This window comes from Macrobrachium nipponense, chromosome 40 (genome assembly GCF_015104395.2).
Source record: "Macrobrachium nipponense isolate FS-2020 chromosome 40, ASM1510439v2, whole genome shotgun sequence".
NCBI lineage: Eukaryota > Metazoa > Arthropoda > Malacostraca > Decapoda > Palaemonidae > Macrobrachium > Macrobrachium nipponense.
The window spans coordinates 33,327,562-33,355,114 of NC_061101.1; the positions used below are offsets into that span (position 1 = coordinate 33,327,562).

At 42.2% G+C, this 27,553-nt stretch overlaps 2 protein-coding genes across 2 annotated transcripts in view; both read left to right on the plus strand.

Moving 5' to 3' along the window:
• LOC135211783 (lon protease homolog 2, peroxisomal-like) overlaps positions 1-27,553 on the plus strand; it is a 118,069-nt gene that overhangs the window by 27,880 nt on the left and 62,636 nt on the right. The gene's annotated exons all lie outside the window — the stretch shown is intronic.
• The window catches only part of LOC135212072 (lon protease homolog 2, peroxisomal-like), a 249,420-nt gene that overhangs the window by 27,651 nt on the left and 194,216 nt on the right, over positions 1-27,553 (plus strand). The window contains 2 exon segments of the mRNA XM_064245420.1: positions 757-841; positions 18,868-19,072. Coding sequence (XP_064101490.1) covers positions 19,033-19,072 — 40 coding nt within the window. The 5' untranslated portion in view covers positions 757-841; positions 18,868-19,032.

The window sequence follows — 27,553 nt, forward strand, 5'->3', positions numbered from 1 at the left end:
GGATATTGGTGTATAGTAGGTCCCAACAAAGTGAAAGAAATTGCTCCTGACATACTATCTTAGAAATATGGTTTGGTACTAAGGAAAGGGGCTTTATTCTATAACATTGCTGTTGTGGCCATACACAGTTGATCCATAGTTATGTGATGGGTGGATGAAATCAGCATTTCTATGACAATTGCTTAGTCCCACCGACTGTTGAATGTTTGCCGCTTGAATGCCTGTCTCCGTGAATTGAGCAGCTGTTTTCTGTCAGACAGTAGGGTCATGAATGGTAATTATAAGCTGGTTGAAGTATAGAGGATATAATGCAAAATTTTAGTGGATTTTTATTATGGTTACAGAAGATGGTCTTCTGGAAAGGTACATATCTTGATATTCCATAATTTGGAATATTGTTTTTATTAATGATGCTCTAGCTGGTCTGTTGTAAAAAATTTTTATAGGCTGTTAATATATAATTTTCATTACACATTATTTCGTAAAGTATTTTGCCATTTGATATATCTTGACAGATTCTTGTTTTATTTAGTTTTTAAATTAATGTAATGATATTTTTTTATTTTGTATAAAACAAAAAAATATTTACGTCTTCAGCATTCCTGGTAGTTAACCAGTCCTTACATTTAAAGGTTTTTTATGGTTTGTATAAAAACTTGATTATTTTAATAAAAGATTTACATTGTTATCAGTAGTTTTCATTCTTTGAAATCCAAAGTTTGTGAGTACAGTTTAACTATATTATTATATTTGCAGCATCAACTTGGTTAGATCACGCTTGACCACTGGCAACAGGTTAAGGAACACTATCATTGGCATCGTTACCAAGGAGATCAGTAAGGTATATTACTTGTAATTTTCTTGGTACTGTCTTAGCCTCTTCATAAACTAAAAATACTTGGGCAAAATTTATTAATCTCTGTTTTAAAGATCAACTCAAGATTTAATAACTTTTTATATTCCTTTTCAGGAACCTACTTGTTATCTATCCATCCATAATTTGCCAGTCTAATGCATACTGCCCTGTATGTATGTAGTTTTACCCAGATTCGTTTTTTTTTTATACATTATCACTGAAGCATACTCAAAATCCGCACAGTTTTTAGTCTGGAGATTGAGCAAGCCCAGAGTTACACAGTTATCTTTGAAGGCTAACAAAAGTGATCCGATTATACCAAGATTCTTGAGTTGCATTGGGTTCAAATAGCCCTATGCTACAGATTCAGGCAACTAAATGGCAGCCTTGTTGAGTTTAGTACTGCATTCACATAATACTGGTATGATTCTATAATATTTTGTTGAATACTATTCATTTTTTGGTGTTGAATGAGATATGAGGGGTAACTGTTTTAAAGAGGAACTTCTGGTTAATAGCCATTAGATTTCGTCAAACAAAACTTTTAATAAGCTAAAAAAATGAGATATTGCTCAAATCTGTATGTAATCCCATTTTTTTACAATTTCAAAATTAGAGTCGAAGTACTTCAATGGAGAGCACCATTTATCCAGGATTTGACTATGTTGCTATCTGGTGGATTAATATCGAAGACGTAGTGGAGTGGTTGCCTCGATAACAAGCGCAGCGAAGCACGCCCATTGTATTGTATTCGTCCTCGGTATTGCCCTCCTGTTTTATGTCAATTGTCATTCAAATAGCGTCAATTATGCCAACTTGTATGGTGTTTGGTTGTGCCAATACTTCTGGCAAGTGTCCAAAAGGCATATCATTCCACAGGATTCTGTCAAATTGAGATAAATCAAGTCGCTGGCTGATTGCTCTTCGGAGGGAGGATATCATCATCAAAACTTTTCAACCTATGAAGCAAACCGTTGTCTGTTCGGACCATTTCTTGCCAACAGATTTTAAAGGTGACATTAGGAGCAGGTTATTAAGTATGGCTATGAAATTTATATTATATGTTTTTTATACATTCAACTTTCCCTGCCAGATATATACTTAGCTATAGACTCCGTCGTCTCCGACAGAATTTCAAATTTCGCGGCACACGCTACCGGTAGGTCAGGTGATCTACGCCCTGCCCTGGGTGGCAGGACTAGGAAACCATTCCCGTTTTCTAATCAGAATTCTTCTGTCGCCCGGGCCATCAACATTGTTGTTGGTTCCTCTCGATTGGTTTTTCTTTTTTCACCGGCAATTGATCTTCTTGACCGACTTTTGGTGACGTATCTGGATTTGTTGGATTGGCATACGCTTTTGTGGACTGTTTTGTTGGTGGACTTGATTTTGGATTTTTCTTTTAAAAATGTCTGACTCTGGAATGGATTGTGAGACGTTGTGTGAATGTAGGCTGTAAGGTGAGGTTGCCGAAAGCTTCGGTAGACCCTCACACGGTATGCAAGGGTTGCAGGGATATGAATGTTCTTTTACTAATACTTGCAAGGAATGTGAGAATTTGAGTGAGAACGAATGGAAGAATCTAACTAATTATTTAAAAAAGTTAGAGAGAGAAAGAGTGAGGAGGCAAGGCTTCTTATAGAAGTTTGAGTAGTTCTAGATCTGAACTAATTCCTAGCTTGGGATCTTCCCCAAGGGTAAGTATTGCTACTTCCTCTTTCCTTCCATTGCAGCCCCTTCACCTATTGCAGAACCTGTAGATTCAGCGAAAGAACTGGCGGATCTAAAAGCAGCCTTCAAGTTGATGGAAAACAAAATGGCTGCCATACAAGGTAAGCTAGTGATTATTCAGTGGACAGTGATATGAGTGTCCCAGTGTAGTGGAGGGGGCATCTGGTCGGCTCAGCAACTCTCCTAGGTCTAGACCTCTTCCAAGCTCACATGCCCAGAGGAGAAGGAATGTCGAAAACCGAAAGGAGGTTGTGGAGAATCCCCACCGATCAGGTGTCCCTTCGGCGGTTTCTGTGACACCCCAGACTGCCAAGGATCGCTATTGTAAAAGCGTCCTGCGTGAGTGTTTTTCGTCGTCGGGATCTTCATCTCCGAGACGTGATGGAGGGGGATTCTGATCGATCTCGGCCACTCAAGAGGAGTTGGAAGGCTCCGGATATTGATTCGAGCCCAGAAAACTTCCCTGAGGAGTCTCCTTCGGGATGGTGAAGAAGGCAAGAAGAGCCATTCTTTCAACCAGAGTGAGAAGGATGCAGGAGGTGGAGGCTATGGACTCCTCCCCTCCTCCTTCCCCTCCTCCCGAAGAGGATAAAGAGGAGGTTACGAAGAGATTCATGATGGCGATGCAAGAGCAGATCTCGTCTTTTGTAGGAGTTCTGTCAAAGGAACCTCCTAGAAGGAAAGACTCTTCCCTTCCGATCAAAAGATCCTCCAGGCGTATGGAGGTATCTGCCGCCAGGATCGATACTCCTACTCGAGGTGAGGTGTCCTGTACGAACCTGGATGAACCTTTCAGACGTCTGGCACCGGCCAGGAGTGAGGAGTCACCCAGGAGGCAGGAGCCAAGAGCCAGGAGTGAGGAGTCAACCAGGAGGCAGGAGCCAAGAGCCAGGAGTGTGGAGGCATCCAGGCAGGAGGCAGGAGCCAGGAGGCAAGAGCCAGGAGGCAAGAGGCAGGAGTCAGGAGTCAGGAGGCAGGAGCCAGGAGCCAAGAGGCAGGAGTCAGGAGGCAGGAGCCAGGAGTCCGGAGTCAGGAGGCAGGAGTCCGGAGGCAGGAGGCAGGAGTCAGGAGCCAGGAGGCAGGAGTCAGGAGGCAAGAGTCAAGAGCCAGGAGGCAGGAGTCGGAGACTCGTTCCTGGAATTTATGACTCTTCTCCAAATAGGAGTTCCTCTCCTTCAGATCGTAGGAGGTCTTGGAAGGACTCTCCCTCCAAACGTGAACTTTCTCCTTCTTCTGACCGAGGTTTAGAAGATTTGTCTGATGACGAACCGCCTGCAAATGAGGGACTCTCGACTTATAAGGTCTTAGCCTCATTATTGCTGCAAGAGTTTGGAGACTCTCTTAGTCCGGCGGCTCCTCCTTCTCCTCGTTCTCTCTTTTCGAGCTCGGCTACGCAAAATCTTCGGCCTTTTTGAAAATGAGCCTGCAATTTCAATGAAGAAGGCACTCCATTCTTTAGATTCTTGGATGGACAAGAAGAAGGAGTTAGGAAAGACGGTATTCTGCATGCCTCCTTCCAAACTACATGGAAAGAGAGGTATTTGGTATGGACAGGAGAGACTATGGTCTTTCTCTGCTGCCTCTGCAGATGCGGACTTTTCCAATTTAGTGGAGGCCTCTAGACGTCACTCCTTAGGATGCGGTCAGAGCGACGTGGAACACTTCGGAGTTGAACCACTTTCTAAAGGGACTTTTTTGTCACTTTAGAGTGTTCAACTTTCTGGATTGGTCACTCGGAGTTCTGGCCAAACAAGTCTAAAGATCCGGAGTTTCTTAAGAACCCAGAGATTCTCCATAGCGTCCTGTCTTGCATGGACAAGGCAGTACAGGACGAGGTTCGGGGAGAAGTGGCGTCCCTTTTTGGTGCTGGGTCTCCTGAAAAAGAGATCAGTTTATGGATCCCTTTTATCAAAAGGGGTTTCTCCGAGCCAGAGGACTGCTTTATTGTTCGCCCCTCTATCGGACCATCTGTTTCCTTCTCAGTTAGTGAAGGATATATCTCGCTCGCTAACTGAGAAGGCGACACAAGACCTACTAACACAAACGTCCAAGAAAGGACGCCCTGTAGTATCGGCGATTAAGAAGGACTCTCGTCCTCCTCAGCAGCCCTTTCGTGGAGGTACAGCGGCTCGTCCCCCTGCCAGAAAGAAGAGCTCTGACAAGAGAGGAAGGTCTTTCCTTTAGGCCTTTCAAAAGATCCAAATGACTTGTTACTCCTTCAAGCACCAGTGGGAGCCAGACTCCTGAACTTTGCAGGAGTATGGGCAAAAAGGGGAGCCGACCCTTGGTCAGTGTCGGTCCTAAAGAAGGGATATGTAATCCCTTTCGAGAACACCCCTCCCCTAACATCTACGCCTCGGGAACTATCAGCGAGGTACAGAGACCCTGTCAATGAGAAAAACTCTCCTACAAATGGTGGAACAAATGTGGGAAAAGGAGGCCATCGAACTTGTGCAGGATCCACACTCCCCAGGATTTTACAATCGCCTTTTTCTAGTACCAAAGGCATCGGGGGGTGGGGGGGGGGGGGGGGGGGGGAGACCAGTTCTGGACGTAAGCGCTCTGAATCGCTATGTTCAGAAAAAGAAGTTTCGCATGGAAACGTCCGCTTCAGTAATGTCGGCTCTTCGTCCAGGAGATTGGATGGTCTCTCTGGACTTGCAAGACACATATTTTCCACGTTCAATTCACCATTTGTCAAAGAAATATCTTCGTTTTGTAATAGGAGACAAGATTTTTCAATTTCAAGGGCTCTGTGCTTCGGTCTGTCTACAGCTCCGCAAGTATTCACCAACTGGCGAATGTGGCAAGATGGCTTCACCTAGAGGGAATAAACATCTCCCTCTACTTGGACGACTGGCTGATCAGGGCCAAGTCGGAGATTCAGTGCTTGGAGGACTTATCAGTAACAAGGAACATGATAGATTCGCTGGGATTGCTCGTCAACCTCGAGAAGTCACAGCTGATCCCCAGCCAGAACTTGGTCTATCTGGGGATTCAGATGGATTCTCGGGGTTTTTTTTCGAGTATATCCTTCGCGAGAAAGAATCACTCGAGGTTTGTCGAGAATCTCGAGCTTCTTAGAGAGAAAGAACAGTTCAGCGAGGGATTATCTGAGCCTTTTAGGGACCCTGTCCTCACTAGAAAAGTTTCTTCTCTCTGGGGAGGCTTCACCTTCGCCCTCTTCAGTTTTTCCTGAAAGAGGTGTGGAGTTGGAAGATGGGACAACTCTCGGACATCTTCCAACTTCCACAAGAGGTAAGAGATCATTTTGAAGTGTGGATCCCTCCTCTTCAAAAGAACGAGGGCGTATCGCTTGCCCCTGCAGAACCCAGACCAGTGTTATATACCGACGCTTCGGAGTCGGGATGGGGAGCGACGCTATGGAGCAAGGGAGGTGTCAGGCACCTGGACAAAGGAACAGGTGTCCTGGCACATCAATTGCAAGGAACTAGTGGCCATACACCTAGCCTTAAAGTTCTTCGAAGAGATAGTCAGAGGCGGGGTGATACAGATAAACTCGGACAACACCACGGCTCTGGCTTACATACGCAAGCAAGGAGGCACGCACTCTTTCTCCCTCTATCAGTTAACAAGACACCTGTTAACCTGGACGGAAGAAAGAGGCATAACTCTCCTCACAAGGTTTGTTCAAGGGATCAAGAATGTGAGAGCGGACAGACTGAGCAGGAGGAATCAGGTCCTTCCCACAGAATGGACTCTACACGAAGAAGTGTGTCGAAGTCTTTGGTCCCTGTGGGGGAGACCTCACATAGACCTGTTTGCGACGTTCCTCTCCAAAAGAATAGAGATATTTTGCTCTCTAGTGGAAGATCCGAGAGCCTTCGCAATAGACGCGTTTCTCCTGGATTGGTCGGGTGTGGACGCATACGCCTTTCCCCCGTTCAAGATCGCCTGGGGGAAGTGCTCAGGAAGTTCGTAGCTTCGAGAGCACGAAGTTGACGCTAATAGCCCCATTTTGGCCAGCCCAGGAATGGTTCACGGAGGTACTGGAGTGGATAGTGGACTTCCCCAGATCGCTTCCAAACAGACCAGATCTACTCAGACAACCCCACTTCGAGAGGTTTCATCACAACCTCCAGGTCTCGCTCTGACTGCCTTTCGACTATCGAAAGACTTGTCAGAGCGAGGGGCTTTTCTCGCAAGCTGCGGGCTCTATCGCTAGAGCCCGCAGAGCTTCGACGAGAAGAGTATACCAATCAAAGTGGGAAGTCTTTAGGAGGTGTGTTAAGGGGGGGTCAGAAGCTGTCCTCCTCCAGTACCTCTATAGTGAATATTGCCGATTTCCTCCTCTTTCTGAGAGAGGAATCACACCTATCTGTCTCAACAATAAAGGGATACAGAAGCATGCTGTCTTCAGTATTTAGGAATCGAGGCCTTAGACATTGCAAGCAACAAAGATCTACACGATCTAATTAGATCTTTTGAGACTTCAAAGGCAGCTACTCCTAGAACACCTAGTTGGAATCTAGACGTGGTCCTGAAATTCCTTTCATCGGATAAATTCGAGCCTTTACATCTGGCTTCCTTCCGCGACGTCACTAGGAAATGCTTGTTCCTGGTGGCTCTCGCTACAGCCAAGAGGACGAGCGAATTGCACGCTCTTGATTCCACGGTGGGGTTACAAAGGAGATGCTGCCATCTGTTTCTTTCCAGACAATGTTTTCATGGCAAGAACGAAAACCCTCGTCAAAACCGTGGCCCAGAAGTTTTGAGGTAAAAGGCCTATCTAACCTCGTAGGCAGAGAGAGAGAGAGGTCTCTCTGTCCAGTGAGAGCTCTTAAATATTATTTAGAGAGGAAGAGACAGATGGGAGCTTGTCAACAAGGTCTTTGGTGTGCGGTGAAGAACCCCAAAAGACTCATGTCCAAGAACGCCTTGGCTTTCTTTGTGAGAAGCGTTATTACGGACGCTCAAAGAACTGCTCGGAGGAATCCTTCGGTCTTCTAAAGGTCAAGACCCATGAGGTGAGGGCAGTAGCAACGTCTTTGGCGTTCCAAAAGAATATGTCTCTAAAAAAATATCATTGAGACTACATATTGGAGGTGCAATTCAGTGTTTGCATCTCATTATCTGAAGGATGTGAGAGTGACCTATGAGAAGTGCGTTCTCGCTAGTCCTTTTGTATCAGCAGATACAGTGCTGGGTCTTGGAGCAAAGACTGATCCTTAATATTGTTGTTTTATCATACATAAACCCTCTTGTCAGATATGCTTGGTTTTCTATTAGCAAGCTCACTGATGTCGCACGGGGGGAGCATAGTGTCATTGCTGGTAGGGGATCAAGGGTATGTATGGCTAGTAGGGGAGTACAAAATTTTTTTTTTTTTTTGTATATTTTGTAATGAAAGTGTAATTATGTTTCGAGTTTTTTTGGTTGTTTGTAAGGAGTTCGGGGATAACTCCTTACAATCTTAGAACTAACATGGATGTTAGGATCAGGTGATCGGGATCGGTTTTGTGCTCCTTGAACAAGGTGTATTGTCATGTTAGTGGAATAGCACCCAATGACAAAGGCCTTTAGGCTCTGCCGAGTAAGTGGATAAGACCCCATTGGCAGACCCACAAGAACTCTTAGCCATAGATCAATATCTCGCTGAGGCTCTTGAGGCTAAGCAGACTCCAAGCAGTAGCCGCGAAGTCTTCAGCTAATAAGGTAGGAACCAAGGTTTATTAATACCTACAACATATGTTGTTTACCTGTCTATTTCAGTAGTTAGCTGTCTCTTCCCACCACCAATGGGTGCTAATCAGCTAAGTATATATCTGGCAGGGAAGTTTGAATGTATAAAAATGATATTGTCATGTTACAATAAAGTTTTATACATACTTACCTGACGATATATACGATTAATGGCCCACCCAGCCTCCCCGCAGGAGACAGGCGGAAAGAGAAGAATTCTGATTAGAAAAAACGGGAATGGTTCCTAGTCCTGCCACCCAGGGCAGGGCGGTAGATCACCTGACCTACCGGTAGCGTGTGCCGCGAAATTTGAAATTCTGTCGGAGACGAACGGAGTCTATAGCTAAGTATATATCTGACAGGTAAGTATGTATAAAACTTTATTGTAACATGACAATATCATTTTGGGACTTAATTTCCCTCTGAACAGACCACGGTACCGACGAAGATAGGGTGGCTATCTACCGCTATCTATACTACGGTGCCTCCACTTGTATGCATTTGAATTTAAATTTATTCTTGTCAATCGCCATGCGCGTGGTGTGATGGGGTGAACGGCAGTTTTCGAAACGTGTGTGTGTGTCCATGAATTGGTAGGGCCTTCACTTAGTCCTTTTTAATTAGTTTAATTAATAGGGTTTTAGAATTCAGGGCTGTATGCCTAACTATGACTACTTCAGACTCCTTTTTTATTTACCATTTCAATCATATATTTTCAGCTGACAAATACAAACCAAAAAGGATATTATCTGAAGATGCTGTACCCTTGGTTTTTGTTCCGCCTGTCTGCGCCTACCACGGCATGATGTCACACATAACAGATGAGCCACACAAAATGGTGGCACCCATGGTGCAATAGAAAATTGGTTATAAAAAATAAGAAAACACCGCTTTCAAAAAATATTTTTCACCAAGAGTACTTAAATGGAATTATACTACATATGGAACAGCTAAAATGCAACCAGAAGTTCCCCTTTAATATTTTCAAATGGAGAGGGTTTGAAGTCAGTCAGCAAAGTTACCTGTTTGTTACTATCTGCCTTGATTGGAAAATTCTTACTATACCATTTAATATTCTGGGGTGATATTTTTCCTGTATATTTTTGGACACATTCAAAGGGTTTTTTTAAATTTGGCTGTCCTTTTTGTATGAAGGAATGTGCCATATCAAATTTGTTGTATTGCTGTTGTAACTAAGGCAGACATCCTTGAGTTTTTGGATGTATGTAGTCATATTCATCTTTCTATTTTTTTCATTGTTATGATCTAATAGAAGCAAATCCTACCTTCTCTAGAGCAAGGGAGAGGGGAATGGACAATAAAACTAATCTGTTACTTGTCTTAGCTTTGTCAACTCCAACACAATGTCCTTCTAAGTTTGGAGTAATGCTGCTTTCACACCCATTACTTTGAAAATCCCAGAATTCTGAGAGTGGAGCACTCTTGTTCTCCAGATCACAGGCATGGTACTGATTCCTCTGCTTGACATTGCACAACCATGAAAAAGTCCTAGATTGGGCAAACCTCCAGTCAGATAGGAAGTCTACTCAGATCCTCTCACCCATCACATAGTAGTCATCCTATGTAAAGACCGATGGTTTGTACAGTAGCTCACCGAGATAACAGATTAAAGCATCCGAGTCGGCCCTGCTATAAAAGAAACTGATATTTCATTGTATATATCCGTGAATGCTTGTTTGTTCTATAAAGTCCATGTATATTTATACCCTGTACCCCTTAAACTACTGTAAAATGCTTATAACTGCCTTTTCAACAGTTCACTGCCTAATTTGGTAGTTCTAACAAAATTGATAAATTATCATTCTGAAACATTTAAAAATAATTTAAAACAGAAATATAGCCCAAACCATCCCAAAACCCCAAGGGTCATCTTATAGCAACTTGTGATAAAGCTTATATGTATGTACTATGTCTTTATATAAACAAATAGTACCCGTAAAGTAAGATATAGCTTTATTGTTAATTTAAATTATAAACTGCAGGACAGTAAAAACGTTAGCATAATTTTTAGAGTTGAAAGCAGTGTAAATTAATAAAGAAATAGTAACAGTAAATTTGACCTATTTGTACAATAAACAAGGAAAATATTTGAATAAAATAAAAAATAGAAATTACCCCATATACTTGCGATTTTGTCGTGTATTTCATGTACTACTAACTGCTTTGCCTCCATCTCTGTATCCCATCTTCCAGTTAAATAAGTTAAAAATGTAAAAGATAATGATAAACATTGTTAGTGGTGTTATAACCAAAGGAGAAGCAACTGTTTCCCAAAGAACAACCTTATTGCATTTCGACCATCGCATGTTAGTAAACAATTACCATTGTTATGTTGCCAGTGACATTAAGTAGGGTAGGATTAGTGATATATTTGTACATTGTACCTTTTTCACCATGGAGAAAAGATCGGCAAGGAAATATGCTATGCCGTACTACTAAATTTAAGCTGCAAGTTGTAGATGAAGCTGAGAAAACAGTGTTCAGGCTGCATAATAACTAAATTATCGTGCAACGGCAACATGGATTAACTCTTGTAAACTTCGATATACCATCAGACTCGACCGTAAATTGAATTGGAGAGAAAGTATTTTAATAAAACTACTGAGTATGAAAGAACACATTTTACTGTTGTTTTCATGCCGATAAAAGATAAATACATAAAGCTCATATGATTAAATAAAGAGAAAATTTCAAACTGAATCTTGATTTTTAAAAAAATATATATATATTACCCTGGACACTATCTACCAAAAAAAAATTAGTTCACAGCAAAACCTATTTGTTATATTTTGACTTAAAATACTTAAAAACACTTTGTATAATGAAATACTATAACCTTTTCTTATATATAGGATCAAGAGATTCATTTACACTATTGAGAAGCAAGACAATCTCTCTGAATTGAGTTAAATACAGTTAAATAAACTTACCTCGTAATCGTCCTCAGTTGATTTCCAAACCAAAACATTGATCACTATATGTCTGAATTTGATAATACAATAATATGAGAATACGTACATACAATATATTGGATACAGTGAAGTAAAGCATAACTTTACAAGAGCCGTGGTGTTTGATAATATGATACTAATGGTGAATATTACATATTTGGCACTAGATCCGGAGGCAAAAACCCCAAATTGATATTTCCATTTTGCACCAATATATCCAGAAGTGGGATATACCACGGTATCTCGGTGTGCTACTGTATTTGTGTAGGAACAAGTGACAAATTTAAAAAGTATTTTGTATTTTTCCTAACATACAAACCTGAATCTTGACATAAACTACCCACCTCTAGCCACCCCTCATTCCGTTACCTGGGCTATAAGGCAAGTGGTTACACGATTCAGTGAAGGGAGGTGGTGAGGGTACCCCTCGCCTTTCCCACCAGTAGCGTAACTACCGAATAACATTGTTATGTAGAACAGCCTGCTCCAGCTTTTGCTGAAGGTAATTCCTATGTAAAGACCTCAGGTTTATGTTAGGAAAAATACAAATTACTTTTAAATTTTGCCATTTCATTCAGCTTTATAAAATTTTCATAACATCCCCTGACCCTAACAGAATCCTGTATCTAATGATTAAGCATGTGTATTTGAATACAGTACAAGGCACTTAGTTTTAATTATCTAACAGAATATGGCACAATACCAGTTAGTCTGCTGTAGGGAACTTTCCATTATTTTTTGGTTTATAAAAACTTTGCAAAGATTGAATTCATGGCAGCAAATTACCTACCAATTGTATTGACATTTGGCTTACATACCTATGAACTTGGTGCAGATGGTAGGTGCAAAACTCGTCTGATCTTTGGAGAAGAAGTTTTACTGTCTACCCCATGTTGGTTTTGGCAGATGTATTTTACTACTGATGTACTTATTCCCTTAAGAGTCCTCTGTATGTAGAGCATTTGCCTTTAAGAGGAATCATGTCAATGTTGTTGTTGACCTTAGAAAGGCATATGGTACTACTTTGAGACATGGTATTCTTTTTATGATTCATAACTTTTAGATCCGTGCCTTGATATTCTCTCTTATGCTCTTTGTACAAAGAACTTACCTTATCATTTGCCAGAGTAATAAATGAGAGAGATGACTAGATTAGCATCATCTTGGAATAACAGTAATATGCACAGAAGATGGGAGACAAACCCTCGCCAGTTATGTACAGGGCTTTTTAATAAGGGCTGAATACCAGCTTTATTGTGAGGAATTCTTAGTCCACCTTAGAAATAGACTCATTGAGGCTCGATACAAAAATGGCAGTTATATTTTTGCCAAGATCCTTGAAAAGTAGAACAATAAATATATTTCAGAAGCTTGCCTTCTGCAAAGGATTAGAATTTTTAGTATTATGTATAGGTTTTTTGATAATATATTTTATAAACACATTGCACTGACATTATATACATTTACTGTAATTGATATTGGCATCAGTTGATATTGGCATTAGTGATCACTGCAGTTATGATGCCAGATAATTATAACCATTCATTCAGAGCTGATGTTGGGTGTTTGCTAGTTGAATGCCTCAGTGTTGGAAATCCTTTGCTAGTTAGGCACAAACACTTAGCCTCGATAGTAAGGCAAAATAGAGTAGTATTGGAAAAAAAACTGAAGTGCTCTGCACTGCAAGAGGTATTAGACAAAAAATCTGAAGCTACTCCAGTCCTGTGAAGGTGCTGTTGCTGTATAGGCAGCTATGTTGGGGTTCACTGAAGAACTCATCAGTGTAATTAATGTTACTATACTAGCAATATGAAAAATTGTGTAATAAAAGGAATGCAAATAAAAAATTAAAATTCATATGGCAAAGTATGAATGGCTTCACAAGTTTTGCAACCTCTTAAGTGGTGTTATCCAGTCAGCATACATACTTGTGGGCCATAGATGCATGTGCTAATCTACCTGATCCACCTGATCTTGTTTTTATTTTACAAGTAAAGTGACAAGTCTGGGATTTGGGCGTGATGGCAATACTATCAGAGTACTTTTCTGTGCTTGCAATGGGATGATAAGAAGTTGTATTTCTTGATTTTAAAATGTAACATTTTTGTATTTTTTTTTCTAATTAGCTTTATTGTATTGTACTCGGTGACAGCTCATGGCTATCATTCAGAGGGGTGCTGTTTATTACATAATTTCTTTTTCCTTGATATTAACGGCATGAAAACACACATGCTCTCTCTCTCTCTCTCTCTCTCTCTCTCTCTCTCTCTCTCTCTCTCTCTCTCTCTCTCTCTCTCTCTCTCTCTCTCTGAGCTGAGGAAGACAGCAGAACCACTGCCGAAAGCTACTGTTTTTACTCATTGACAGTGATGTGATTATAATTTTTTCCCATCTACTGCAACTCGCCACTGAGTTGATTATTCTGCATTACATTACATGTGAGTATCGTCACTAATTTGATTACTATCCCTAATAGTACATATTGATTAAGCTTTGACGATTTCAAAACACACCTTCCCCTCCAACAGCTGGACTACACTGCTTGAGAGGGCAGTGCTTCCCTCACCTGTGTACACATGGGCTGGCTACCACATTATGACCCTGCTAGTGAAATTAGAACTGCTGGAGCACCAGCAGTTCCACTTATTGTCTCAGTTCATTTGCTTTTTTTTTTTTTTTTTTTTTTTTTTTAATCTATATACAGGCAGTCCCCGGGTTTTGACGGGTTCGGCTTACAACGTTCCAAGATTAAGGCACTTTTCAATTATATTCATCAGAAATTATTTCCAGGTTTATGGCGCGTGTTCCAGGGTTACGACGCCTACAACACTCATATGGTAGAAGAAATATGACACCAAAAATGCAAAATAATAAATATTTGAAGGTTTTTTTGATGAAAAATGCAATAAAAATGCAGTTTACATAGTTTTTAATGCACCCAAAGCATAAAAGTAAGGTTTTCTTAGGATTTTTGACGATGTTCCAGCTTACAACGCGTCTCAAGAACAGAACTCCTGTCGTAACCCAGGGACTGCCTGTACTTACTTTGTTATATTCATGTATATGTATATTCATAATTTTGGGCATATATAGTTACTATTACAGTTGAAAGTAACTGCAGCGGCCAATAAAGATCAAAGGTGCCGAGGCCGTATGGTTGGACAACCATGACGCATGCAAACAGATACCTTCTCAAATCCTACTGACTATTCGGGATTGAGCCATCAGTGGCCAATAAAGATCAAAGATACCGCAGCCGTATGGTCGGACGGCCATGACGCCCCCGGACGTTTGTCAGAGGGTAGAAGTGAGTTAACGTCTCCTGTGGCTGAACACAGTGCATTAGAACCGGAGGGAAGAGAAAACCAAGAGTTTCTGGCTTTGTATGAGGAGGTGATTGATTTGATTAGTCAATTCAATAACCTTTTGGGGAGCATGGAGACACCTGCCAGCATGCTTCCCCCTGGGATTGACATGGTGTTTGGTTTGAAAAAGGATACGAAAGTGTATGAATTACCTTGTTCTAGTCATGTAGAGTCCATTTTACAACACATAAAATGCACGGATTAATGGAAGGATATGGATACCTCTTAGTAATCGTATGCAGCCTGAATGGTGGGAAGTAGCATACTTTGGGTTGACTCCAGAAAACTTCAACCTTTAACAGGTAAGGAAGAATTCCCATGTTTTTTATATACTTGTTGGAATAAGCTGGTTTCTTCTTATAAGAATATTGACCAAAAGCTTCGACTCTTACACAAGTAGTTAAAGTTAATCGAAAGCTTGGTTCCTTCGAAAGTACTGTAGAACCATTCTTCTTAATGAAATCGAATGGGAACTTAAGTCGAAAGAAAGAGGTGAATGTCTTTCTTTCTTCATTTAAGGTAGCCAAGCCTAAGTAGGGCACTTGTAACCTAAGATGCTATAGCCAGGATAATTGGGTCATACCTTTTAGCCTAACAAGTGGTTATATTCGTAACCTATTGCAGCTAGTTCGAGTTTACTGCTACTATCTCGGTAAATCCGAGTAGTAGTTCTTAGCTTAGACTGTCCGAACTAACTGGTTTGGGTAATGTGCTGGCTTGGACCAACTAATGGTTGCAGTTTGGCTTTCGAACTTGCATTTACTATCTTAGATCAGTCTGAGTGGTACAATTCTTAGCTTAGCCGGGTCCACTTAGCCTAACTCATAGGTTAGGTGGTTCTGACATACATGTCAACTTAGCCTAACAGTGGGTTGATGACTTGACATGATCTGGTTGCTTGAACATGCCCGTACTATCTTAGGTTGGGCGAATTAGTAAGGTTATAAGTATAGCCGAGCATAGACTAGTGCCTAGGCTACTCATTCGAAACACTTTTACCACCTCAGCCTTGAAGGTTGTGGTTGTAGCCTAGCATGGATGGCCCAAACTTTCTTGAACGACTTTACCCTAACCTAAGTCATTTAGCTTCTAGATTAAGCTAGTCTATACTAGCCTAGCCTAGTTAAGTGTACATCTCGAATGGACCCTAAGTGATGGAAGAGTTAGCCTAGCCTAATTGGAAGTGTTAACATAGCCTAACCTAACCAAACCAGGGTCCTAGCCTAATTGGAAGAGTTAACATAGCCTAACCTAACCAAGCCAGGGTCAACCTGGTCTTTCCAACTTAAAATAAGTTAGTCAATTCTTAATTGACTATACCTACTTAGACTAGGTTAACCTGGAATCTGCAAATGGGTCTCTTCCATACTGGTCTAGTTTCTATATTGAAGTCATGAACCTAACATAGAGGGTTCGAGCTTCAGTTGGCTAAGCAAGGCATATTAGTAACCTCATCATAATCTGGAAGGGGAAAGTGGGGGGGTTTCCCATTCTTCAAGAATGAGGTAGGGTGAAGTGATGTTGGGTACAATTCTGGGCTAGGTTACTCAAGAATAGCATCATGATGGTTTCTGGCAATGTAGGATTTCCCTTTGGAGGGTAGCATATTGAACATATGCCCATATATTGTAACAGGTCACCGCATAAGGTGTTTCGTGGTTGGGATCTTAGTTTTTACAAAAACACTGAGCTGTTTAATAGCTCTCCTAGGGCTGAGGGCTGGCCTGAAGGATTGGATATTTTTTACGTGGCTAGGAACCAATTGGTCACCTAGCAACGGGACCTGCAGCTTATTGTGGGATGAGAACCTCACTATACCGATAAATTATTTTCTATCGCCATAGATAAGTTCTCTGATTCCGCATTGGCTGAGATGGGAGTAGGACCTCGGACCACTGGTTTGGCAGATGAGTGCACAAACCACTCTTCCAGAGAGAACTCGTATTATGGAAAAACCATGTAATAGCTGTCTCGGGTTTCACCCTTCGAGGAGTCTGAGGATTCCATTTGCGATGCTGGGAACAACCTGGAGGTTACGCAAACTCTAGGTTCTACCTGTTTTGCCATGTCCCGGATGGAAGGATGGGTTCCAGTAATTAAGGAGGACCCAGGATGAGTGACTGATAAAGTTATCATAGCACAATCATCGCTACCAGGTTCGTGTGGGGAAGAGGCACCACCGATAGGTAGAATTAATATCTCAAGGTTTGGAGGTTGACCAGTATCCTCTTTTGAACTAAAAGTTCTCAGTTTTTGTGTGCAGAGTGTCATCTCGAACGTAATACGACTCCAAAGGTCGTTAGCTCACATATACAGAATGACTCTTTGGCTGTGACTGCCTGTATAGTGGATGTTTCTGTCCATTAAAGGCATTCGGTCAGTAGACGATCTGTTGGAGAGGTTGTCAGAACAGAGGGAAGAATCTCTGTATTTACATGTTTACATGCATGGTGATATACTTTGGACTGGTGATTGGGCATGGGAATATTGCTTCACACTGACTAATCTTCAGATGAATCAGGAGCAGTGAACTGGATGGGGCACATAGGAACTCCGATCTGATAAGTGAAAACATACTCTGTATCAGAGTACCCTTGACGGACTACCACCAGGGACATACATCAGTCACTTTACAGAAACTGACCGTGGATGGGGAGTCTTCCTCTGACCTTGGTAGAGTGGGAGTACTCAATAACCAGGGTTTTGACGTAGACTCAAAAGTAGTCTGGAACATCAGTTCCAATTGGCCTCGGAATCCGGGATAATGAGTCAATGCAGCAGAGGTCATGATGACAGATACATTTCTTAGTCATGCTCAGTACTGTGTGAGTATGTGTGAGTACTTGTCAAAGTACTCCGTGGTTATAGAAAGAACTACGTCACCTAGAACATTAAGGTGGTAGATGTAAAGGAACAGGCCAAACAGAGGCGATCGGTCAAGCCTACTCCTTGTTTGTCAAGTTGTATCAATGAGGTTATACAGAAGAGAAGGTCATCAGAGGAATATGGGCCTTCTGGCTTTTAAGAACATATCTGTTAAAATGATCGTGACGGTTGGTCTGTGACTGTATCGAAGCTCAAAATTGAGCAATTTTAAGGAGGTGTCTGTCTGTTCAGTGAAATTTGAGAGTGGGTTCTTTGTTATGAAAACCACTTTCAATTTCCTGTATATATATATATAAGGTTGCCCAGAGGTCCTGGACTCAATTTCCTTGGGTCCTTTGGTGGCTGCTCAACAAAAGGTGTAACTCATCCCGTACCCCTGGCAGGTCAGTTGGTATCTTGTCTAAGATGATGGCATGGATGTGAAATGGAGGAGTTAACTGGCCTCTTTCCTTTTCAGATTTATGTCTCCTTCTTTACTTAAGAAGCTGGAACGGACAAGGTACAGGTGAGTGAAGTGGCCATACTGTTAGGGTTTGTATCAGTAAGATACCTATCAGTAGCAGGACATTCCTCTCTTTAGCAAGGGGGAGAGGAATAATGATAAACCTACATGAGTGGATGAATTGGTTTGTTAGGGGAACAGATCTTCTTATCTTCCTCGGACGCAATGAACTATGACATTGTGTAAAAACCCAGAAGTCTGACTCTATGATATTCATATATGTCTCAGATTCGGAAATACTGGTCAGTTGTTTCATAGAATTGTGGTATTCAGAAAACTGATCAAAGGTGGCAAACTTCCAGTTTGGCAGACTCCCAGTTGGTTAATAGTATTTACCTCCCACCAAAAGTAAGTCTATCCTAATGTTAAGACCGAAGGTTTGTTTCGTATATGAACAAATGACAAATTTGTAACTAATTTGTATTTTTCATAACTTACAAACCTGAGGTCTTAACATACAAAGGCCCACCTCTAACCACCCCTCTATCAACTAACCTGGGTTGGAAGAATAACTAACGGGGTCACGAGTTAATGAGGGGTATGTGTGTGGCTCCACATGCTTTGTGACCAAGCACAGATACCAATAGTCCCAAGCGTACACAATTATTTTAAACTTTACCGGTTTCCAGCTGGCGCTGAGTATTTATCCTAATGTTAAGACCTCAGGTTTGTAAGTTATGAAAAATACAAATTTGTTACAAATTTGTCATTTTGTGCATACATAGTTACTATTAGAGTTGAAAATTGCTGTTGTCCATATACGTAGATTATTTGTACATACTAGCAGTCTGTGTATGTTTATGGAAGAGGGAATAGGCAATTTTTGTATTATGAAATATTTTATTATTACAGGAGTCTCAACTTGGCTCGCTCCATGAGATTGGCACAGCTGCATTGGTTGTGCAGGTGACTGGTACCAATTGGCCACGTCCATCGTACACGCTTCTGGTTACTGGAGTATGTAGATTTAAATTGTTATCCATCATCCAAGAACATCCTTACCCTGTTGGGGCAGTTATGCAGATTGATTATAACAAAAGTTTAGCGAATGATGGTGGTAAGTTTGTTGTTAAGATTTTATAAAATAATAGAAATACCTTTAGAAGTTCCTTGAATATAATTTTTTTTAAACAAAATTTGAAATTTAGGATGAATTTCACCTAGGGCTGTTAGGTGTGATTGGCATTCAAAATGAACAAAAGAATAATGCTTGGCTGATGTGGAATGTTTACATTAATGTTACAGTGTAACCTCTGTTTTCGTACATAATCCATTCCAGAACCTCCCACGAAAACCGAAACGTACAAAAACCGAAACAATAATTCCCATAAGAATAATGTAAATACAATTGAGGGGCCCAGCGGAGCAAGGGCGCAAGCATCGTTTTCTACAAACTGAGAAAAATGCATTTAAAGTTTTCAAACATCAAAATCTTTAAAACCAACCATACAATTTTAATCTAGTCTTGACCATTTTAAAGGGCATTTATCTGGGTATCTTATATCCAAAAATAATGCCATTATTATGTTATACTTAAGCTATAGTATAAAATGTAACGTTAAGTAGTGTGCCGGCTTGTTATTTCACCTGATCATAATGATTTTTGCCGTTGAATATCCTTATTTTGGACATTTATTAATTATTAACATCACAGCATATAAGGATAAATGTTATGTAAAAATGTTATATAAAAAAAAGTCATGTTAAACACCAAAAAACATAAAAACGTTCAATATAAAAATAAAATTTCATACAATCAACTTACCTGTCAGATATATACATAGCTAAGACTCCGTCGTCCCCGACAGAAATTCAAATTTCGCGCCACTCGCTACAGGTAGGTCAGGTGATCTACCGGCCTGCCCTGGGTGGCAGGACTAGGAACCATCCCCGTTTTCTATCATATTTTCTCTGTCGCCGGTGGTATCAACATTGTTGTTATTACCTCCTGACTTGGATTCTTTTTTCAACATTTGATCAACGTTTTTTCGACTTTTGGTGACGTATTGGATCGTGTTTTGGCATTCGCCTACTGTGGACTGTTTTGGAATAACTCTTTTGGATTTTTCTCAGGATGTCTGATTCTAATGTGAGTGTGAGAATGTGTGTGAATGTAGGCTGCAGGGTGAGGATATACCGAAAGCTTCGGTTGATCCTCACACTGTAATGCCGTAAATGTAGGGGGGTGCAGTGTTCTGCTATTAACACTTGTAAGGAATGCGAGAGTTTTGAATGCAGAAGAATGGAAGACTTTGACTTCTTATTTGAAGAAGTTATTAGAGGGATAGAGTTAGAAGACTGAAAGGTGTGAATTCAAGGCCTATGAGCCTTTTAAATGATAATTCTAACCCTATTCTGGAGAATAATCTCCCATAAATCTCATTCTCAGAGTGTCTTTTCGGATTCGGCATCGGAAATCGCCAATCTGAAAGCGACGATTCGAGACATGAAGTCCAAGATGGCGGACTCGAAAGGTAAGGCTAGTGATAGTGAAAATTTTAGTGAAAGTGAGCCCTATCAGTGTTGTGGATGGGGGCGTTTGATCGTCCCTGCGGCGCTCCCAGGCCTAGACCTCTTCCAAGCTCACATGCCCAGAGGAGAAGGAAAGTCGAAAGCCTTAAGGAGGTCGTGGGGAATCCCCAACGGTCAGACGCTCCCTTCAGCTAGCTTTGCTTCATGCAGCCAGCTCAAGGGCGCTACAGGAAAAGCGTCCTTCGCGAGTGTTCTCGTCCTCTCTCTCTCCCTCACCTAAACGAGGGTGGAAGGAGTCGACCTTATCGAGACCGCTGAATGCGTCATATGAAGCAAGACATTGATTCTAGCCCGGAGCGCTTCTCGGATGACGCCCCGTCTGGCTATTAAGAAGGCGAAGGTGGCGTCAACGTCACCTGACGCTTATGAGGAAGTACCCCATCATGCTTCTTCCCGAGTGATGACGAAGGGCGTCAGGCGCTAGACGTAGGAGAAGCGTCAAGGAAGATCATTATGGCGGTGCAAGAACAACTATCATCTCTTGTGGGAGTTTTAGCGCCCCGCTCGGAAGGACGTGACACTTCCTATTAAGAAGTCTCGTCCTCTGCACCTGCTCGGAAGACGTCTTTTAGAAGTGAAGCGTCAAATCAAGAGGATCTTAGACGTGACGCTCCGTCCAAGATTGTGACGCCCGAGTAGGAAGCCCTTAGAAAGCGAAGCGTCTTCCGGACGCGAAGCGTCTTCTAAACGTCAACAAGAGACGTCATACATGACGCTCGGAGAGCGGGAAGCGTCATACATGACGTCTTCTAAAGCGCGAGAGAAGCCGCAGGTTGTGACGGCTTCCAAGTCGATCAGAATGGGAAAAAAAAAAGGAAAGACTTTCATTCCCTTAGCCCCTCTCCGATCAGGAGTTTGTCTCCCCCAGAAGGAGGAACATTCTGAAAGGAGAACAGAAACTCAGGATTATCACGAGTTCGAACGAAACTCGGGAGGATGACGATCTTGGAAGAGAGGGCTTGTCCACTATAAGGTGTTGACAACCATGCTTCTGGAGGAATACTGGAGACGAGTTGACTCCGGCTGCTCCTCCTTCTCCGCTTCTCCGCGCTCGCTCTTTTCGAGTGCGAAGGCGAAGAAGACTTCGTCTTTTCTGAAGATGAAGCCCACCATCTCGATGAAGCGGGCTTTACACGCCTTAGACGCTGGATGAAGTCGAAGAAAGACTTAACCAGGACAGTATTTTGCATGCCTCCAGCAAGGTTAGCTGGGAAAGAGGCATATGGTACAAGACGGGGGAGGATATGGGTATCGCTCTCCCTTCTACTACAGAGGCAGACTTTTCAACGTTAGTTGACGCTTCAAGGCGTCCTAGTCTTAATTCTGCCCGCATAACTTGGAGTATTTCGGAACTGGATCATCTCCTCAAGGGACTTTTCATGTATTGGAAGTATTCAACTTCTTAGATTGGTCCCTTGGGGTGATGTCCAAGAAAGCTCACGATTCGCAGGGAATCGAACCTGAAGCCCTGTTATGCATTTTGTCGTGCATCGAAACAAAGCAGTACAGGATGGATCTTTGGAAGTCTCTGCATTATTTGGAGCAGTCTTTTGAAGAAAAGGACAGTGTATGGCGCCTTCTTAACAAAGGCAGTCTCGCATGCGCAGAGGGCAGCTCTGCTATATGCTCCTCTTTCGGCACTATTTGTTTCCTTCTAAGTTAGTGAAGGACGTAGCTCACTCTTTAACTGAGAAGGCGACACAGGATCTTCTGACGCAGTCAGCTAGGAAGAAGAAACCTGCTTTAGTGTCGGACAAGAAAGAACCTAGCACTTCTAGGCAGCCCTTTCGAGGTGGTCCGATCTCCAGACCCCCGCAAGAAGGAAGGCTCCAGAGAGAAGAGGTAGGTCCGTCCTTTCGTCCCTTTAAAAAGGGCAAATGAACATTTCTCCTCCAAACCACCCAGTAGGTGCCAGGCTCCTGGAATTCGTGGAAGCCTGGACACTGATAGACGCAGACGCGTCTTCACTAAAGATCATAAGGAAGGGGATATCGTATCCCTTTCCTGAATACTCCGCCCCTAACGTCCATACCAAGGGAACTATCAGCCAAGTACAAGGATCCTGTGCTGAGGGATACTCTTCGATCAATGGTGGAACAAAAATGTGGGACAAGAGTGGCAGTAGAAACTAGTACTGGATCAAAACTCCCCTGGGTTTACAATCGCCTTTTTCTAGTGGCGAAAGCCTCGGGAGGCTGGAGACCAGTACTAGACGTCAGCGCTCTGAACAAATTTGTTCAGAAGGAGAAGTTCTCCATGGAGACTTCTGCTTCAGTCCTAGCGTCATTACGACAAGGAGATTGGATGGTGTCTCTAGATCTCCAAGACGCCTACTTTCACGTCCCGATCCACCCTTCATCGAAGAAGTACCTCCGTTTCATGACGGGGGGAAGGATCTTTCAGTTCAGAGCCTTGTGTTTCGGCCTGTCCACAGCTCCTCAGGTCTTCACAAGCCTGATGAGGAATGTGGCGAGATTTCTTCATCTCAAAAGGAGTGAATGTCTCGATGTACCTAGACGACTGGCTCATCAGGGCCAGATCGGAGAGACAGTGTTTGGAGGACCTAAAGTTAACTCTAGATTTGACCAAGGCGTTGGGATTGCTTGTGAACCTCGAGAAGTCTCAGATGACCCCCAGACAAGACCTAGTCTATCTGGGGATTCGGATGGATTCTCGGGGTTTTCGAGTTTTTCCTTCGCAAGAGAGAACCGAAAAAGGTTTGAGGATAATCTCTCTCTTCTTAGAGAAACAGCAAACGTCAGTGAGGGAATGGTTGAGCCTTCTGGGGACGCTTCCTCGCTGGAACAATTCTTCCCTCTCGGAAGGCTTTCATATCCGTCCCACTTCAATTCTTCCTCAAGAAGTCTTGGAGCTGGAAAAAACGGTACAACTGTCGGACGCTTTTCCCCATTCCAGTGGAGGTAAAGGCACACCTACAGTGGTGGTTGCTGCCTCTGGAAGAGAACAAAGGGGTCTCTCTAAGATCAAAGAACCCAGACCTAGTGTTGTTCTCCGACGCGTCGGAGACGGGGGTTGGGGAGCGACATTAGGCTCGGAGGAAGTGTCAGGCACCTGGGAACCAGCACAGGTGTCCTGGCACATAAATTGCAAAGAGCTCTTCGCCGTTCACCTGGCTTTGAAGAGCCTAGAACCTCTGGTGAGAGACAAGGTAGTACAAGTAAACGTGGACAACACCACCGCACTTGCCTACATTCGGAAACAGGGAGGGACTCACTCCTCGTTCCTTTACGAACTCACGAGGGACCTATTAACTTTGGACGTCTCACAGGAACATCTCCCTGCTGACAAGGTTCGTACAGGGAGTAAGGAATGTGAGGGCGGACAGGCTCAGCAGGAGGAACCAGGTCCTTCATACAGAATGGACTCTGCACGAGGAAGTATGTCGCGATCTCTGGTCTCTGTGGGGAACTCCTCACGTGGATCTATTCGCAACATACATTTCAAAAAGGCTCCCAGTGTTTTGCTCGGTCGTGGAAGACCCAAGAGCAATTATGGTAGACGCCTTCCTGCTAAACTGGTCTCGAGTGGACGTGTACGCTTTTCCCCCATTCAAAATCCTGGGGTTAGTATTGAAAAAGTTTGTGGCGTCAAAAGAGACGAGGATGACTTTAATAGCCCCCCTTTTGCCGGCCCCCAGGAATGGTTCACGGAGGTGGTAGAGTGGATCGTAGACTTTCCAAGATCCCTACCAGGAAGGACGGATCTTCTCAAAACAACCACACTTCAAGAGGTACCATCAAAACCTCCCGCTCTCGGCTCTGACTGCCTTTCGACTATCGAAAGACTTGTCAGAGCGAGAGGCTTTTCTCGCGAAGTGGCAAGCGCGATCGCGAGAGCTCGCAGAACCTCCACTTCGAAAGTATACCAGTCGAAGTGGGAGGTCTTTAGAAGGTGGTGTAGAGCCAAGAAGTTGTCCTCCTCCTCTACCTCTATAGCGGAAATTGCTGATTTCTTGCTATTCCTGAGAGTAAAATCGCATCTAGCCGTATCCACAATAAAGGGATACAGGAGTATGCTCTCGGCTGTATTCAGGAAACAGAGGTTTAGATCTGGCAAATAACAAAGATCTCCACGATCTCATAAGATCTTTTGAGACGTCAAAGTCTAAAGAGCCAGTACCTCCGAACTGGAACTTGGACGTAGTCCTCAATATCTGTTCTTCGGATAGATTTGAACCTCCTCATCAGGCCTCATTTAGAGACGTAACTAGAAAATGCCTATTTCTTTTATCGTTAGCAACGGCAAAAAGAATTAGTGAGTTACAAGCTCTGCAGGATAAAGTAGGATTCAAGGAAGACTCGGCGATTTTGCTCGTTTAAAACTCGTGTTTTTAGCGAAAAACGAGAATCCCACGAATCCCTGGCCTAGATCATTCGAAATCAAAGGAATGTCTAGTCTCGTAGGCAGAGAAGCAGAGAGGTCTCTATGCCCTGTTAGAGCTCTGAAGTTCTATCTTCAGAGGAAACGTCAGTTGGGAGGCTCTAGACAAGGTCTTTGGTGCGCGCGGTCAAAGACCCCACAAGACTGATGTCAAAGAACGCTCTAGCGTTCTTTGTAAGGACGTCATTACGGGACGCTCACAAGGTCTGTCCGGACGAACAATTACAACTTCTGAGAGTAAAAGCTCATGAAGTACGAGCGGTTGCGACGTCTCTCTCGTTTTATAAGAATATGTCACTTAAAAACATATTAGATACGACATATTGGAGATGCAACTCGGTATTTGCATCTCATTACTTGAAAGACGTGCGTGTGACGTATGAGAAGTGCTTTTCTCTAGGTCCTATCGTATCGGCAGATACGATTCTGGGTACGGGAGCCGACACCAATCCTTAGAATGTATATACTGTTCTTCTGTTTGGATATGGTCGAGAATCTCTTCGAACAATGGAGGATTCAGGCTCGCACGGGCGGCCGTCTATGTTGTTCAGAGAATTCTCGTCATATCCAATTAGTTGAGTATAATTTTTTTTTTGAAAAATTATGTATGTGTGCGTAGTGGTTTTTGAGTTACGGTTGTTGTGACGAGTCGGGGATAACTCGTAACAATCCTTAGTTCTAACACATGGTTAGGATCAGGTGGTCGGGATTGGTTGTGTGCTCCTTCATAAGGTGTATTGTCATATAAGTGGATCAGCACCCATTGACAAAGTCCTTTTAGGCTCTGCTGAGTAAGTGGTAAGACCCCATCGGCGAGACCACAAGAACTCTGGCCATAGATCACATATCTCGCTAAAGTTTCTTGAGGTGATGCAGACTACTGGGCAAACACCCACCAAGTCTACCACCTATCAGGTAGGAACCAAGGTTTTATTATACCTACAACATATGTTGTTTACCTGTCTATTCCATATAGTAGCTGTCTCTTACCCTCCACCGAAGGGTGCCAATTCAGCTATGTATATCTGACAGGTAAGTTGATTGTATGAAAATGATATTGTTATGTTACAATAAAGTTTCATACATACTTACCTGGCAGATATATACAATTAAAGGCCCACCCAGCCTCCCCGCAGGAGACAGGTGGAAGAGAGAAAATATGATAGAAAACGGGGATGGTTCCTAGTCCTGCCACCCAGGGCAGGCCGGTAGATCACCTGACCTACCTGTAGCGAGTGGCGCGAAATTTGAATTTCTGTCGGGGACGACGGAGTCTTAGCTATGTATATATCTGCCAGGTAAGTATGTATGAAACTTATTGTAACATAAACAATATCATGTTGTTATAATCAAACATCAATATTGATCAAACCAACCATATGTTTTCATCATTTTAAAGAATATTTATCCCCATACCATATTTCCAAACATTATGGCATTATTATATGTTATACTTAAGCTATAGCATAAAATGTAAGGTAAAAGTACAGTGCGCAGGCTTGCTATTTTTCTTGATTATTTCGATAGTTGCGGTTTAATTTAATTCTTTGACCATATCTTAGTTATTGACACTACAGCACAGTTCTCAAAAAAAAAGCAGTGTCTTTGTCTGCTTGTCAACATGAGTATCCTCGGTGTCATGGTTAACGCAAGTCATTATCTCAGTAAGTTGTGCATCCATAGTTTTCTTATATAATAAGCAACACTAGTGCTCCGCTTGGGTGTCGGCAATGTTTGTTACAGATCGAAACAACATCCTTAAGATCATCACTGTCTGAACTACTAAAGCTATCAAGTGCAGCTCTAGCTTGTGTTGCAAGCACTTTATTTTGCACATCCAATTTGCGTTGCATTTCATCAAACTGAGCCTTTTCACAACTCATTTTATTTATATTTTTTAATATTTGTTGTCAATAAATCAAAGGTATTGCATGTATCAACAACTGAAGTCATAAAACCAACATTAAACTCGGTCCTAAACACGTTACTATAATAATTAAAAGAAAATTTTTACATTTGGATGTTCATCTTTGATAAACTTCACATACACATACAGCTTCACAAAGATTTGATTGCATGTAGCACATGAGGCTACAAGATTTTGCGGGAGAATGAGATGTCCTGGTTGGCAGCTTTTTAATGTGTTCATGCACTAAATGTGAATAAAAAAAAGTAAAGTTGATATAAACATGGAAAAGAGAAATAAGATTAAGAAATGAGTAAGTAAAATAGAACTTTCTTAATTAGTAATTCGTTTGTGTACTTGAACTTTCCTCAGTAGGTATCCTGCGACGTTTTATTGGCACCGAAACCATTTATTTCTGTAAATATGACTTCTGGCCATTGTCTCCCATGCCCCAATAGTCTTTAAACAATGCCTATATCATGGATGTAGTAGCCTTTTCAAAACACCCAACAGCACAAGCAGGTCCAATTTTACATGCTTATACTTCTTAAAATTAAGAGTCTATCAGCAAGTATAAGCCTTGCCTTCATTACATAATTTTTTAGCGATTTTAGCGATAATTATTTTCCCAGCTCAGCAATAACTACAATTGTGTCGTTATTTATAGATTCACCTTCTCTAATAACAATCTTTTGTTGA